A 17,120-nucleotide genomic window follows, 5' to 3' on the forward strand; every position below is an offset into this window, starting at 1 on the left:
CTGTCACATCCTGTTTGAAAATGGACACTGTAACTGTTGAGTAATATGGCTTTCGGTTGGACGTCATCTTGTATTATGTTGTCATTTTGGGGGTTGGAATGCTGACAACACACACACGGTCTGAATTTGTATGTTTGAAATGGTTTGATTTTCAAGAAATGAGGCCTTTTTTGGAATATCGCGTCTGAAGAAGAGAAAAGTAACCTAAAAATGTCAAGCTGCCCAAGTGAACCACTAACGACCTGAATCAGTCAAGCACTTGAAGCTTCGAGTTCCCGAGACGAGTGCCAGAGTCTTCCAGTAAAAGGCCTGTCCCCTCCCTGTCTAAAAGTACAATAACCGCATCCTGACATCCTGATGGTGCGAAAGGACCATTTGCTTGCCCTTTGGGGTTCCCAAGCAGACAATGGCTTGCTTGCTTGCTTGCTTGCAGCCAGGCAAAATGCTCCGGCAAACACCGCTACCGTGTGGCCACATTTTTTATTGCAGGCTGCTGCGGCTGCCTCAGGCCTCAAGCTCTTTTCGTTGTGTGAATGCTGACTGAAGCATCTGGCCGGCCAAGTCAGTCAGCAAGCAGCACAAAACGGATGATGTTCTGCCATTTTCGGACATCGCAAGTTGCCAAAGGTTCCAGAGACCTTTGCAAACTGTTTGAAAGAATAACACTTATTCTTGTCGCCATCAAATTTTCAACACGTTCGATTTCTTTACAGTCTCTGCCTTTTTATCAAAAAAAAAAAAGAACATTGTAGAATGCTATTTTCTTTGTTTATGTCATTTGTTTTCATCCGAAGGCTTACCTGAACGTACTCTAAAATTCTGCCTGGCAACGAGAGGCGGAGCAGACGTGTGACGTCACATGCGCGAATGTGTTGATGTACGTTGCTGCTGTTTCTTATAGCAAACAATGAAAAAAAATAGTAGTGTGCTTTTCTGATGATTTGTGTTACAACATTCAATTTGATGAACAATTGCATTGGTGTTATGATTTGTTGCACTTTCTATCAAGCTCGAAATCAAAGCGGAGGAGGAGGAGGAGGTAGAGGAGGAGGAGGAGGAGGAGGAGGAGGCGGCCAATCTTGCGCAGACTGAAGCCCGTCCGCAGCCTCAGTGATGCTGCTGCTGCTCCTGCTGCTGCTGCTGGTGCCGCCGCCTACATGGGAGGGAGCCCGTGATGTAAATACAAGGATGGCGAGGGCAGCGGATGGAACACGCCGCTTCATACGTGCTTGACATCGGCCAGTTTGTTCTCGTCGCACCTTGCGGACGCTGCTCGCGATCCATCCATGCCTTTAGCTTGACGCAAAAAGACGCCAAAGCGAAACGCGGGTTCTCCCTGAAAAGCAGGACAACAAGAAAAAAGACTCGGCATTCAAGCGGGTCATTATGACCTTAGTCGCCTCCAGTGCAAGGAAAGCATCGGATTGCGTTCAGGCGGCCGGGTTCTGCTTGCATCTCTTGCTTTGGATTGCGTGTGCGGTGTCCGGAGAGGAGCACCAGCACTTCAGCGTCGAGGTAGGATGCACAGAAATAGATCATATCATTTATTATATACACGGCCCTTCCCTGCTGTTTGGCTTCATCCGTGACCGTGCATTCTCCGCTAGCACACAGCCACCCCCCACCCCGCCTAAAATAAATCCCCATTTTGAGCACTATTGTCAAAATAGGACTACTCAAGGCTCATTTACGCGCCCGCGCGTGTGAGTGTGCATGTAACCCAGATACAGATGCGTGCTTTGTTGAGGCCTGCCTGCAATGCATTCATTGATGATGAAAATAGGCCTAAGCATCACGCTGATGGAGCGGATTAGCCATTCACACATGCCAGTTGCATAATAAGATTGGTTCAATTTGGTTGTTTTTTTTTTGTTTTTTTTCCATCAGATCTATAAGCTCTTCCCAGCCGATCCCAACTACCCCACAAACCAATTTTATGCCTCGCTGACATACATGAGGGAGACGAGCACCTCACCGAAAAAAACACATACACACACACAACGGCGAGCGAGCGAGAGAGAGAGAGACAGGAAAGGGATCATAAACAAGGCGCTCGGTCGGGAAACAGGGACGGACGGACAGACGGACAGATTATAGGTAGCGTAGGGGGGACATTTGTGACTGGCCGCCCCCGCGGCGAGGCTGCTGCTGCTGCCTGCAGTGTGAATGGATGCGAGGATGGATGGACAAATGATGGAGCGTCCACCTGGGACATCAATATGGTGGACGTATTGTGTTGTAGCGGCACTCTCTGATGTTTTTCATTTATGACTGATGTCTTTTATGTCGGACCTTCCATCCATGCATCTATCCATCTGTCTTTTTAGTGAGCGAGCTAGCTAGCTAGATGTCTTTTTAGCGAGCGAGCCTCCAGCTTTAACGAGTTCAAATATTCAAACACTTTTGGTATTTGTAAATTCCAAATGGAATAGACTTGGATTCAATGAAGTAGCAAGTTTGATTTTAGCCATGAAATGTTTGCCTCTTTTCAGGGATGGCTTCAGAGGTACGGCTACCTTCCTCGGACAGAACCCAAAATGTCCGTCCTGCGCTCGGCCCAAAGCGTGCACTCGGCCATCGCCGCCATGCAGCGCGCCTACGGCCTCAATGTCACCGGGACGCTGGATGAGAGAACCAAGGAGTGAGTATTGTGCATTGTCATGGACGTGCAAATGTGAGCAACAGAAAAGAGACATGTTGTCCTCACATGCCCAGCAAGGCGCGCAGGTGACGCTGCTAACTGGTGTCCTTCTTCTTATTTTGCATGATGATGCAGCGATATCACGCTGAGGTGAGACTACTTGATTGCCTTTCCTTCTGTGTGTGTCACTCGGAAGCGCTAGCTAGCGCAAACTTGCCCACGTGCACAATGTGGTCGGCGTCCGGAAGAAAAGACAAACTGTTGACGAAACAAAAATCACGTCCATGTCATATCGCAATATTGTCTTTGGAGGTACAAATCTTGGATTATGATGAAATATCACGGCACTCCAAAGGAGTCGATCACCACCGTAGGTAGATCTTAATCGTGCACAACTTCAATTTGTCAATTGTCACCGTATATATACGATATCAATATTGTGCTAGAAAAATAATATTGGTATTTGTGGTGCAGGCGCATTAAAAAGGCCTTCATTTCACACGAGCATTGATTGATCTCACTTGTCTGGCGATGCAATCGTTACGGAAACACTGGCTTCCAAAATTCTTCTTGTGCATATGGTGACAATGGAATTTGCACCTTCATCAAGGTGGAGACGTGTGGTTCCCCAAAATGATTTTCTCTCCTCCTTTTGCCCTGTTTCCAGTTGGATGCAGAAGCCCCGCTGCGGCGTTCCAGACACGCTGAAAAGCGCCTCCAGGTCAAGGAGGCGGAGATACGCGCTGACAGGACAGAAGTGGCAGCGTACGCACATCACCTACAGGTGAGGCCAGGCCAGGCCAGCTAGGTGGGAAGCAGTTGCCTTGGAGACCATTCAGGCTTAGCCGCACTTAACCGTGAAAGAGGAGGAGCAGTCATGTGTGCCAGTGATGACTTTCTTTTTTTCATTGGCACCCTGATCACATGCTCGGTGTTTGTTGCCATGGCGACTGCTCCCAAACGTCATCCTATGGGAAAATATCGTCCTCGGCGCAATGGCGGTAACGTGGGATTTAACACGTACGTGTACGTCTTTGTGTGTGTGTGCCAGTCAGAAGTAACAAAGCACCTGTACTTGAAGGGCTTTTTCAAGTGTCCTTACTTTACCTGAATATTTTTTGCCCTCATTTACTACATTTGAAAAGATGAATCTGATTTCGTAGAAAACGTGTGTGTTATGTACAGTACTTGAGTGTGCGTTTCGCCAGCTCTGAGCGAGTGAGCGTGTGTGCGCACGCGCAACCATTATGTTCTATTTGGAGAACGCAAAAATTGCTAGCAGCTCTCTTTTTTTTTTCTTTTCATGCGTTGCCACTGGAGTTCCTGAGTGCAGAATCCCTCATTTCAGCAGAAAATATTCCCACTCTTATCTTATCTCTCCCTCCCTCCCTCCTCTCCCCTCCCCCCTCGGTTAGGCTCCGGCCACCTTTCTTTTTTTTTCCTCCCTCTCCTCTGGCTTCTGAGGAGGGCCGATAAACGGGTCGGCGGCGAAGCGGCAGAAACGGACACGTTTCAGCCGTCGGCGGCGATAATGCCGTCAATGTATTCAAATCCTTCCCTCCCTTAATTTGAATTGATGAGCACACTCTCCAAATAGAATGTCAATCAGCGCTGAGCCGATGACTGCGCGTTATTCATGAAGATGGGAGGCAAGAGAGAAGATTCTCACCCAATTCCTCTCTGCCTGCCAGCCACTGATAAAGAGCGCTGTGTAAAAGTGCAGTCAACGCTGCCAGCAGCCTTGAAATAGTTGTGTCAACTTCTTTTCTGGCCGGCTCAGTCAAAGTCTCCCCGACACTGACCTCTGGAGCGGGAGTGGATTTGCTTTCCGTCCGGTTGGGTTCAGGGCGCCGGCAAAAAGGAAAAATGCTGATTGATCCATGTTTTCCCCAGCATCAAAAATGTCACACCAAAGGTGGGCGCCCGCGAAACCCACGACGCCATCCGCCGGGCCTTCGACGTGTGGCAGGGCGTGACGCCGCTGCGCTTCGAGGCCGTCCCTTACAGCGCCCTGGAGACGGGCCGGCGCGACGTGGACATCACCATCATCTTCGCCTCGGGTTTCCACGGCGACAGCTCGCCCTTTGACGGGGAGGGCGGTTTCCTGGCCCACGCCTACTTTCCTGGTCCTGGCATAGGCGGCGACACCCACTTTGACTCGGATGAACCTTGGACCCTGGGGAACCCCAACCATGACGGTAAGTGGACAAGCCGCAAGCAGTAAGGGTGATTATTGTGGTTTTCCCGGGATGGGGTCTGCCCAGGTGCTTTGTGTTCTACCACAAAAACTGCAATGGGAAGGCAATTGTTGGAGAAAAAGAAAGAAACGCTGAGTGTGGGATGCTGAAATTGACGTCAACAGGGCGAGCGAGCGAGCGAGCGAGCGGAGAAAAAAGACAAACGGAAAACAGCAGAACGAGGTGGGCGGGCGTCTCGGAAAGACAAAGACAGTGTGACAGCATGAGACGTTGCAGCCGGATGAAATGTCTTCAACAAAAGAAAAGAAAATGCTTTGCAAAAAAGTTTCTCATCATGGGACAGCCCATCTGTCACTTGCAAAGAAACAGCAGCCATTCCCGTTTGCAAATTGCACCATCTCAGTCCTGACAACCTTGCATAGGCGTCTGTCCGTCCGTGCGTGCGTGCGCGACATTAAACCAAATGACTCCAAATGTTGGATTGAATAATGTAGCCCAAGGTGTAATGGCGGACATTAGTCACCCACCCACAGCGTTTTGCTATTCTCCCCAAAAAGGTAGCATTGCTCGCATTCCTTTGTCTCTCAATAGCAATGCGTTCAGCAGGGCCCTATCGCTTCCTAAATCCAAACCAATGTGTGAAATCAAGGCAAAATAGGATTGTTCTTTGTCTGCACTTTTTGAAGGCTTCAAGGATTTTTGCAATCTGAGCTTTGTAAAAGTTGCCACCTCAATGGAAGCTTCTGAGCCACATTCCGTTCCGTCTGTCCGTCCTAGTTCCCTGGCGCTTCACCTCCCTTCTGCGCTGATGTGTCTGGAAAGCCACACGGGCTTTTAATGGCCTTTCACAGCAGTGTCCTTGTCAATGATGCATGTTGACATGTGCGCTAATGGTGGCCCCGGCCTCTCGCTCTGGAGTCCTTGTGGGACTTTGGTCTGGTCGCGTTGCATCCATGGAGTCGGTCGGGGAGGGCTTTGTCACCTTTTAGCTCCTGGCCCTGGCTCGGTGGACACTAGCAGGAGTGGAGATCATGTAGGAAAGGGCAACAATGTTAGGCGGGTGTCGGAAATGACTTTGGCACCACCAGCCGCGGTTCGATTCGTACACGGCTACCGGGCCATTTTTCTTTTTGACATCTTTGATTGCAGATGCTTTATCCTTTTTTTCTTCTACAATGACTATAATTGAAGTGCTCCGTCAAAACAATCCAAATCCACGTCGAGTCCTGGCACGAGGCACGACGGCCGCGTTAGCTTGTTCGGATAACATCAGGCGCTTCCAAAGTACATTTCATCCGGCACACTCGTTCACACGTTCGCGTTGTCGTGTCGTGTGTGTGTGTGTGTGTGTGTGTGTGTGACGCATTCATTATCATAAATTGTCATTCGCAGCGACAGAAGGAACACACTGACCCAATTTGGCTAATTATGGGCATTGGGTTGCACCATCTCTTTTTGCACATTGGTGTTGTTGTGGTGAAACTACGACACGACGCGAGCTGCAACCGTGTCGTTCATCCGCGTCGACTCCGGGGCTTTCCATCATATGAATCGCGTACAGATAGCAGAAAGAGAACCTGCTTGAAAGGAACATAGGACGTTCTGAAAGCTTCCACGGGCATGAAAGATGACGGGAATGATAAAAAGTTGTTGTTTTTTTCGAATTGATCCACCCACCCTTTTGTCCCGATTCCAGGGAACGATCTCTTTTTGGTGGCCGTTCACGAGCTGGGCCACGCCCTGGGCCTGGAACACTCCAACGATCCCACCGCCATCATGGCTCCTTTCTACCAGTACATGGACACGGAGAACTTCAAACTACCTCACGACGACCTGCAGGGCATTCAGAAAATCTACGGTAACAACGAAACCGCTCGTTTTTGATTTTCTTTTCCCGGCCCGAAACGTTTTGCCATTTTGTTTTCCAGGTCCACCCGACAGAGCCCCGCAGCCGACCAGGCCTCCGCCCACGGCGCCCCCTCCTCGCTTCCACCTTCCCTCGGATCCCCGCAAGCACGACCGCCACGCCAGGCCCCACCGCCCTCCGCAGGGCGCCAAGCCAGCCAACCCCAACTCCAAGCCCAACATCTGCGACGGCGGCTTCAACACGCTGGCCATCCTGCGGCAGGAGCTTTTTGTCTTCAAGGTAGAAGCGCCGCCGCCGCTGGTGCCGCCGGTGCCGCCACCGATGACGATGATTTTCCTCATTTTTGACCCGTGGCCCGCAGGACCAGTGGTTTTGGAGGGTACGAGACAACTCGGTGGTCCCTGGATACCCCATGCAGATCAACTACTTCTGGAAAGGCTTGCCAGCCAAAATTGACGCCGTCTATGAAAACAGCGAAGGAAAATTTGTATTTTTCAAAGGTAATCAAGTGCACATTTGACCTTCTTTATGTCGTCATAATAATAGTAAGAGTAATAAGAAATCACGCAAAACAGCACCTTCCGCTGGAGATGTCCAGTACTACAAAAAAGCCACTTTGCAGACATAATACACGAGAGTTGCGTCAAAGTGTGATCGCCGTGAACGTGCATTCGTGTTGCGTCAAGGCCTTTTTGGCAAACTCAACATAACACTGGCAGGTCTCTCACATTGGCACGTCCATCATATCGAGACAAAGAGTGCCGAGGTTCATATGTATACATCACCGTCCTCAGGTAACTGCTTCTGGGTGTTCAAGGACACGACTCTGCAGCCGTCTTACCCTCAGGACATCTCGCTGTTTGGCAGCGGCATGCCCACGCAGAGCATAGAGACGGCCGTGTGGTGGGAGGACGTGGCCAAGACTTACTTCTTCAAAGGAGACAGGTCTGCGTTTGCGCAAATGGGGGGGGGCACATATTTTGTCACAGCCTCTACGTTTTGTTTATCTCCTCGAATGTGAGAGGACAAAGGTGTTGTTCAAATGTAGACCCCGAAAAAAAAAACAATCCTGGGAAATGACCCCAAAGTCGATTATTGACTCCGCCTATTGAGTGTGGCGTTTTTGTGGCCTTTTCCAGATACTGGCGGTACAATGAAGACATGAGGACCATGGATCCAGGTTATCCCAAGCCCATCACCATCTGGAAGGGCATCCCCGACTCTCCGCAGGGGGCTTTCGTGGACAAAATCAACGGTACTGCCCGTTTCCATACGCTTGAATGCTTGTTTACGCTGAACACAAGGAAGCGTCGCTGCGTGATTGTCCAGCGCACGTTTGAACTTTTCAAATCATAGCGCTCTATGTCTGTCCATCCGTCCAGGCTTCACCTACTTTTACAAGGGGAAGGAGTACTGGAAGTTCAACAACCAGCTGCTCCGCGTGGAGCCGGGCTACCCGCGCTCCATCCTGCGCGACTTCATGGGCTGCGACGGCCTGCCCCCGGACCCCGACTGGGACTGGAGCCCGCCGGCGGTGGAGGAGCGCCACTACGACAGCGGTGGCGGCGGCGGCGGCGACGCCGACGTGGTCATCAAATTGGACAGCGTGGGCGGCACGGAGAAGGCGGTGGCCATCGCCATCCCCTGCGTCCTGGCGCTCTGCATGATGGTCCTGCTCTACACCGTGTTCCAGTTCCGCAGGAAGAGCACGCAGCGCCACATACTGTACTGCAAGCGCTCCATGCAGGAGTGGGTGTGAGGCTGGGCTCAAAATTGACATCCATCAAGTGAACTGAAAAGGCAGCGAGGGAGGGAGGGAGGGAGGGAGCCGTATCTCCTGTGTATTTATCCACTTGGACTCTTTTCTCAAACAAACTCAACAGAGCGAGTGTGACTCCAGCTCCTGTATGTAAGTGGACCTTTTTCTTTTGTTTTTTTTCTTCGTCTTTCCCGTCTGCACACTTGCTTGAAGAAAGAAGCCTCCCGAGCAATTCCATCGAAGCTTGGACTTGACTTTGGTTCTCGATGACATCACCCTGAGCGGTGGGTGCGTTGTTTTTTTTTGTTTTTTTTTTTTATTTATTTACAGTGTATGACGGACTGTTTATACACGCACTGATTGTGTGGACCGATTCTTCCAAAGAGGATGTTGGCTCCATTTTTTTGGGTGACATTCTGATTCTTTTTCATCCTTTGTGGAGGTAGCAGACAGCAATAAAGAGTGCTAAAAATACAACAAGCTTTGCCCCCAGACGCACGAGAAGTCGGCCGTTTGACTTGGACCGATTGGCACCACGCGTAAAGTGGAAGTGATTCTTTTCAATCATACACCCTGACTCTGATGAATCGGATCTAATTCCGATCATTGCGTTTGGAGATTTTGCGTTTTCATCCATCTTGAGCTCGACTTCTCTGTCTGCTACACCTCCCAATTTGACGTTAATTGATGAATTTGTTTTTGAGGAGAACACGAAAAACATGTCGGCGTTATCGCGGCGGCCTCGGAGAAGTCCGTTCCGTTCCGTACCGTTCCGCCGCACCTAATCCCGAGCCCGATGCTAACCCTTTACAAAGATACAAACCCTTTTGTGCATTCCGTTCTTTTGCTACTCCGCGTCACATTGCTTTTTCTTTTGACCTAGCTCACGGGAACGAGGACCGAGCATCCACGGGAAGGTTCTTTTGGACTACTTGCCATCGGGAAAATATTCATCCAATCGAGTGTGTCGCTGTTGCTAACAAATATCAAGTCGTTTGACAAAGAACAAAATAACTGCGATTAAAAACAAAACATATCACGACTAAGACTAGAAAGAAACCAATCTCGTTGAACTACTGAGTCTATTTATAGAAATACAAAATCCTGTGATGTTACATATGGAAAAAAACATATTTATACACTAGTCCAACCAAAATACAAAGAGATGACATTTGAGATGATTTGAGCAGCTTTCGACAAATGACGTATCGTGAACGCAGACTGGAACTTTGATTCATTTGTGCTTCTCAGCCTCTCTTCTTTGCAGGCCTTGTCAATTGGCTCGGCTGGAGCTTTGGCATGGTCATTTTAATAGGGAAAGAGGTTGAAGCTGGGGTTCATTGTTGTACAAGGTGTCTTTTGTCGGTCGCTTTCTTTGTTTGTTTTGAAGAAGGCCGACCTGATGTGACCTGTGGATTTGTGGCTGGCCAGGCGGGAGGGACTCCGTCTGTATTGGTGTTAGACAAAGAGAAATGCATCTGAAGCTGTTCTTTTTCATCGCCTAGATTTCTCATTGCATTCATGTGAGCGAGAGAGAGAGAGAGAGAGAGAGAGAGAGAGAGCCATCACGAGCAGTTCTGCCACTTCTTTTGCTCTGCCTTTCATCCAACTTTGTGCTGCTAAGCATTAGGGCTAAGACGACAAGTAGCTGATGCAAGGAAGTTTGTTTGTTTTTTAAAAATCCTGACACGTCCGAGGCCTCGTGTTACAGAACTAAAACGATATATACCATATGTACATAAAGTGGAGGGTGCTGTCTGCTTGAAAGTTTTTTTTGAATCCATCTACTATTCCATGGGTAAAGACATGCTGTGTGTTATAAATAAAAACAAGTGCATAACAAATTGGTGAGTTTGCCCCCTCATCAGTGTTCCCCCTAACTTTCCACACCTGAGCAATGACACAAAGCGTTCCATCCCACAACGGCGCAAACGCCCCTTTACGCAAGTGGAGCAAAAGAAAGAAAATGTGCTGTGACCTCAATGCATATGTGGGAGTCAGTCAGTCAGTCAGTCAGCTGATGCGCCAGGAATAATACCATTTTCTACTTGTCGCCGAGATCTCCATTGTGACCCGCTGGTTCTAACATATGACTACTTTAATAACAGCTGCCTCTTTTGTGTGCATGTGTCTTTGCGTGTCATTCTCAATTCAAACCGATGACAACTGTCATTAGCCGAGGAAATCAAAAGTGAGTTTCCAGAAATATATACAGCGGTTGGGTTCTGCTAAACATGTCAGAATGAGGAGAAATTTGGGAATTTGCTACGCCAGACTTTGTGAAGGCAATTGGTACACTCCTCTGATCTCTAGGTTTCAGGGTCATTTATTCATGAGAGCAATGGAACTAACGGATTGGCCGAGTGTCACTGAGCCGAGCGCGTGACCTGCGTCAGTGAGCTTTATAAGGGAGCGGCGGCCAGTGCGGACAATTGTCTCCACCTGCCTGGCGCCATGAAGACTCTGATTGTACTCGCCGGACTTGTTGTCCTTGGGAGCGCTATGCCTGCTCCTATGCCCTTCTACCACGCCTTCTGCAGAACTCTGTGGTAATAGACAAAGTGAAAAGCAAGCCACTGGATGTGCTTCTGTGATGTTATCTGCGCTTCCTCAGGCTCTTTTCTTCGCCCTGCGCCACAGTCGGCAGCAAATTGGTGCAGCAGATTCAAGCCTACAACCCAGTGTTTGGCTGCGACAAGTGTCACTACACGGTAACTAACCTTTTTTACTTGGGAGGAAAAGTTGACGGCCTGACCCATTTTGCCGTCAACCTGTTGCCGCAGCTGGTGGCCGGCACCCCTTTGGGCATCACCGCCAACCACTCTTCAGCTGACGCTCTAGCAGTTGAGAACATCACCTTCACCTTCAGCCCCACCGTGATAACGGGAGGATGCCGCGTGTCCGTAAGTGTCAGCGAGGGGGTTTGTGATAGCATTTGGACCACGGTGTCTACTTAGGTCTACGACTAACCTTCAAATTGGGGGGGGGGGGGGTTCTGAAAGCCAAGCCGGAGATAGAAATTGGCATGAAGCAAGTACGTATACGAGTGATACATTTGATTGAGAGTACGAATGTCACTTTGGCCTACACCAAAATATCTGTGGAGAAGAAAGATGCAGTCAAATAACTGTTTTGGGGGGTCGGACCCAGGGCCAGTCCACCTCTTTGGGATTCACCAGCCTTCTGGACAACGGCCTCAATTACTGCAACCTCTATGATCTGCTCTCAGGTTCGCCCCGCACGTGCAAGGGATACACATTTGAAGATGCTCACGCTAATGCCCTTTTCTTTTTTTCTTCAGCAAGCGGAATATCCGGCGAAGCAGGTTTCATGGAGATGACCAACGAGTGGGCTTGCATGGGCTACGGACTCGCCACCTGCAAAGCCTGAAAAAAAGAAATGAAAGAGAGAAAAACAAATCAACAATAAATTTTGAAGCATTCAAATGGTCCTGTGTATATCCTATCCCTTTAGCACCTTGACTCCCTTCTCCTGCATGCTGAAGAATATACAGTAACAATGAATGCAAATGATCAATTCATCAGCTTTACAGGAACATTGAATGGAAATGTTGAATTCATAATAAAAATCAGGAGTCTGACTAACAAACATGCTTTGTTGCATTATTTGATTCTTATTTTGATATGACTCATATTATTCTTCATTTCTTTGATCCTTACACGAAATAGGATTTTTATTTGCTGATTGGCTGCGATATATCACATGGTTCACTGGGATTTAAATAGGGCCGTTCACACTCCCTGATGGTTAGGATGTGGCCGTGGGCGGGTTCGCTTCCTGCTCAGGGAACCATATGCAGCCTTAGGGGGGCACGTGTCAGTGCCGCTCCCAACCCTGCAAGTCAGAGTCAAAGTCAATTTCTTCACGTGCCAAGAGGAAGGGCGGCGGGCATAAAAACGGTGCCAAACGCACAAATCGTCTGGACAAAAACAGGTGTTTCGCTGCCAAAAGGTGCAACCACGTGACTTGAATTGAATTTGATTGGTCAGGGTTGAAAGGATTTCTCTTGCTCCCAGGTTTGCAAGCACAAGCACTTAGCATTTGAAGAGGGGTGTGTTGACTTTTTTTATTCACTGTGCTGTATGGAAAAGAATAAATCAGGTGATAGTTTTATACTTTCAAATCCAATCTTTTGAGACACTAGTCCTGGACTTTGGAAATGTCAACCTTTTGACCTGTGCAGGCAGGCAGGCAGCCACGCAGGCAGGCAGGCAGCCACGCAGGCAGGCAGGCAAGCAAGCAGCCACGCAGGCAGGCAGGCAGGCAGGCAGGCAGGCAGGCAGGCAGGCAGGCAGGCCAGGCGTGCTCTTTTGTTCGCCCGCCACCATTACGAGGCCATGTGTGCGTGCGTCATCGGCACTCGTCCACGCTGAATCGATTGTAAGGCTGCCGAGCGCATGACCCGGGACGGGATGGGACGGATGTCCCCCCGGACGTATAAGAGCGCAAACGTCCAACGTTTGTCTCACAAGAAACTCCAACAGCAGCCACCATGAAGACTCTGTTTCTCCTCGCCGGGCTGGTCCTGTTTGTGTCCGCCGTGCCCATTCCTGGGCCCATCTACCATGCCTACTGCCGAACGCTCTGGTAAGCGACTTTTTATATACAATCAGGATCACTAGGAAGTCTTTGATGCAAATTTCACGCACCCAAATGTATTTCTGATGCTAATGCCTTTAGCCCAAAAGATTTGGCGGATATATTCTTTTTTTAAGTTTGATCTCTTGCTCAATGTGGAGTTACCATGCACTGTAATTTACAGCAAAAAAAAAAAAAATCCACCCGTTGCCAAAGCTAAGTCTTCATTAAGAAATGTCTCCTCCAAAGCATAACTACATTGCACTGGTTCCAAAATGGGATGTCATCTCTGTTCTATTAGGCTGATCCCTTCAACTTGCGCGGAGGTCAGCACCACATTGTTGCAGCAGATCGAAGCCTTCAACCCAATGTTTGGCTGTCCAAAGTGTCACTACATGGTAATGTTGGATGTCGACCCATTTGAGCCGTTGCCCTATGAAAATGCTCTCTCTTCCAGCTGGTGGGGGGCACTCCTCTGGAGTTCAGCGCCAACCACACGTCGGTGGACGGCCTTACGGTGGAAAACATCACCTTCTCCTTCAGCCCTACCGTGCTGACGGACGGCTGCCGCGTGAGCGTGAGTCGACATGATCTGAAATAGTGTCCGAAGGTAAAATGGCGGAAATAATCTTTGTTTGTTTGTTGGTTCCAGGGCCAGTCCACCTCTTTGGGATTCACCAGCCTTCTGGACAACGGCCTCAATTACTGCAACCTCTACGATCTGCTCTCAGGTCCGCTCCTCTCGTTCAAGTTTCTGGTTTGACGCTAAAACCGATGCTGACGTTTATTGTCATTCTCATGCAGCGAGCAAATTGAACAGCGCTCCAGGCTTCATGGAGATGACCAACGAATGGGCTTGCCTGGGCTATGGACTTGCGACTTGCAAATAAAGAAAAACACAGCAACAATGGGATGATTTGCTGCTGCGTAAATTGAATTCATTGAGAAGGTTTTTCTTGGAATCTGGATTTGAATGAATAAAGCTTTACTTGCCTGCATCATACATTTGTGCGTTTGTGACATTGGATGATTAGAATCACTTTGCCACCTACTTGTGGCTGGATTCAGGGCACAATATACATATATATATATATATATATATATATGTATGTATTTTTTTGTTTTTGTTTTTTTGCAGTGTGCTCCATACAGCAAAACCAATTTCATCACATGAAAATAAAATCGTACAAGAAACATTTTAAAAACTGGCGAATTCCGTCACTCGTGAAAGCGCAAGATGGGGGATTTTTGCTGCAAAGCAGATTGATTCATGTTTTTGAAATGATCTTTCAATCAATTCTTTTTGCATTGCACATGGGGACATTCTCATTACACAGTACCAAACGAGCGATTTCCTACCATTTACTTAATTTCCTGTCAATTTCATTCGTCTTATTTTCCAACTTTTACAATCTTTGCCAACATGAATTTGGATGGCCAATTTTGCAAACATTCTCCACACGCTTAAAAGTGGCATAGTGGAGGTCAGATTTGAGGTCCTTTGCCTACAACTTTTCACACTAGCGGCGCATCGAATTCTTCCGGAAGAAAATGAGCCGCGCCGACCCCATGGGATGATGACCCCCCCCCCCCCCCCCCCACTTCAGGTCACCGCAACAATAAACAAAGAGCACATGAAGAGAATAGCTGCGTCTAATCAGAAATGGCCTCCGCATGTGACTTGCGTGATGTCAATGATGCCTTAAAGTGCATTTGGGACGGAAAATTGGATCAGATAACAATAGTAATTGTTCATGATGTGGGGCCAGATGGAATCACGTGGCAGTTGCGTTCTGCAGGTGGGCCACACGTCACAAGTTGCACATGCTTGACTTGTTGATTTTACGCTATCGGCTCATGTGACGCAAGAATATATACATATACATATTCATAGTGACGTTTTATGATAGGCCAGACAACAGAAGGCAAGATTGTGGTGATTTTGAGTTTTGTATGTTGTGACCCTCCGTTGTTCCGTAGGCAATGGTTGTTTGTCCACGGCTAATCCCGAGTTCGAAGAGCGTAATTATGACATGTGAAGTACCTTTCTCGAAGTAAAGCAGGTTACTGAATTGATGTTTGAATTGTGTTCCAAATTGGGATAGGATTCTAAGCGCTAATTAGCTCTAGCCCTCCGACGGCATGCTAACGGTCAGAAATGATCCCGTTTTTTCTTTAGGGTTTGCAGCTAATGTCGGTGAATAGTCCCAAATGTATCTTGTTTCAAACTATAAATTACACGATTGGCACGGATCATTATGTTGTCTGTGTTACAGTTTTACAGTTACGTCTAGCCAAGTACCAAAACGGCAAGAGGCTTCTTGGTCTTAATTGGAAAAGCTGTTAGCTAGCTCTCTGTTAAGCTAGTTCCTCAACACTAGTGGAGACAAAATAGTCATGATCACACACACTCTGGAATTCAACATTTCTTCATGTCAGTGTTTGATTTTGGCCAAGCGTTTTGGGTATACCTTTAAGAGCTTCAATGCACTCTTTCCCAACCTTTATTTCGCAAGCTCTCACATGACACCATCAAACAAACATGTCACAATAATTGGATAGAAAAATCAATCATTTGACTTGAAATGCTTCTGCCTGTGATTATATGTCATAAGCAAAAGATGCGGAGGGTTCATCCTTTTTATTATTCAGATTATTACTGGCAAATGCAACGCAAACATTTTCCGACTCATTTGCTTTTGCAGGCTGAGACTCCGTAACCCAGGCAGAGCCACTCGTTGGTGTACTCGGTGAAGCCCGGAGCCTTGGAGAGGCCGCTTCCTGCACAGGAAATGATACAGATTGGGGGAAAAAAGCATTGGAGGGGTCAAAACCAAGGTGAGAGAAGAACACCTTGCATCACGTTGCGGAGATTGCAGTAGTTGGTGCCATTATCGAACATGCTGGACCAAATGGCGGAGGTTGACGCTCCCTGAAATCAAAGTGAGTTCTTGCATGAGGAGCACTCGTGGTACGCAGGCTCCCTCTTGTGGGAATCTGAATGTGAGCCTTTCTAATCCAGTGTGTAAAGTACGAGTGAATGCTAATTGGACGACTTACATCCACGCGGCATCCCAGGCTCATGGCGGCGGACGATACGGTGAAGTTAACGCTCTCCACCTGACCAAATGCTGAGGTGTGGTTTGCCCGGATGAGCGACGGCGTCACCGGGCCTAGCTGAATTCGAAACACAGTGCGGAATGCCTTATGCGCTCCTGCGTGAAATAATCCTTCGTTTCTTACCTTGTATGAGCCCATGGCTTTGATTTGAGTCACAATGGCAAGGTTGACCTGACCGCACGGCACACCGAGCAGCCTGGAGGGATTCAATCCGATTGATTCATCCTTGTAATCCGGGATTATTATTATTACAATTATCTTTGTATTAATATGGAGCTAAATACCTACTCGAAAATTCATTACAAAGGGAACGAATGATCAAGAGGGCTTACCAGACGATCTTGCAGAAGGCGTGCGTCGGGTCAGTGGGGGCGCCATGTGTCAAAATACACAAACCCAAAATGAGGACAAGAGCAGCAAACTTGATTTTAGCAGACATGGTCGCAGGCATCAAAAGGTGCTCGGCGGCGGCGGTTCGTTCGTGTGGGAATGTCGGCGGTTGAGTGCCGATTTTAAGGGATCTACTTGGTGGGGGAGAGAGATCATGTGGCAGCGTACAAAAGACATTAGCGTGACACTTCATGGCGCATGCTTGGATTTTTGGACAGATTTTACGAGGGAGAACACACGCGCACACACACACACACACACACACGTAGTTTTGCGTTGAATGTTTATTGTGTAACGGCCACAATATCACGTTGCGTTGTTTGCTGAGCATTAAATGGTCAAATGTCATTTCAGTGACAAGTTTGTCCACAAATCAAAAGTCATCTTGTGCTCACAGAATGATATGGATTCGGTAAAAGGAAATAAAACAGATTAAATGAGTCATTTTATCTGAAAAGCCCCCCTGAAATGAAATGCTTCATTTTTGAAAACAACAAATGGAATTAGGAAACAAGTATGATGCACATTACAGACAACGTAAGAGTC

General features: G+C 48.1%; 2 protein-coding genes across 4 annotated transcripts; one reads left to right on the forward strand and one right to left on the reverse strand.

Moving 5' to 3' along the window:
- The first annotated feature begins 1,072 nt into the window (after positions 1-1,072).
- Positions 1,073-8,465, forward strand: mmp16b (matrix metallopeptidase 16b (membrane-inserted)). 3 transcript variants are annotated; one of them, XM_085929638.1, is made up of 11 exons: positions 1,073-1,176; positions 2,493-2,641; positions 2,777-2,791; positions 3,309-3,425; positions 4,535-4,839; positions 6,536-6,697; positions 6,768-6,985; positions 7,068-7,206; positions 7,501-7,651; positions 7,846-7,961; positions 8,089-8,465. In XM_085929638.1, exons 1-11 carry the CDS (start codon positions 1,114-1,116, stop codon positions 8,463-8,465), a joined length of 1,812 nt encoding a protein of 603 aa, XP_085785764.1. In that variant the 5' UTR covers positions 1,073-1,113. The 3 variants fall into 3 exon arrangements, with proteins under 3 accessions (XP_085785764.1, XP_085785762.1, XP_085785763.1); XM_085929636.1 differs by lacking the exon at positions 1,073-1,176 and adding an exon at positions 1,387-1,515; XM_085929637.1 differs by lacking the exons at positions 1,073-1,176; positions 2,777-2,791 and adding an exon at positions 1,387-1,515.
- A 7,139-nt stretch (positions 8,466-15,604) lies between these two features.
- Positions 15,605-16,725, reverse strand: LOC147045733 (uncharacterized). Its single transcript, XM_085930475.1, has 5 exons — positions 16,517-16,725; positions 16,308-16,380; positions 16,125-16,241; positions 15,918-15,996; positions 15,605-15,845 (listed from the first exon to the last, which is right to left on the reverse strand). Exons 1-5 carry the CDS (start codon positions 16,633-16,635, stop codon positions 15,754-15,756), a joined length of 480 nt encoding a protein of 159 aa, XP_085786601.1. The 5' UTR covers positions 16,636-16,725; the 3' UTR covers positions 15,605-15,753.
- Positions 16,726-17,120: the final 395 nt, after the last annotated feature.

The sequence above is a fragment of the Syngnathus leptorhynchus genome, chromosome 14, assembly GCF_054491065.1.
Source record: "Syngnathus leptorhynchus isolate UIUO chromosome 14, UIUO_Slep, whole genome shotgun sequence".
Lineage (NCBI taxonomy): Eukaryota > Metazoa > Chordata > Actinopteri > Syngnathiformes > Syngnathidae > Syngnathus > Syngnathus leptorhynchus.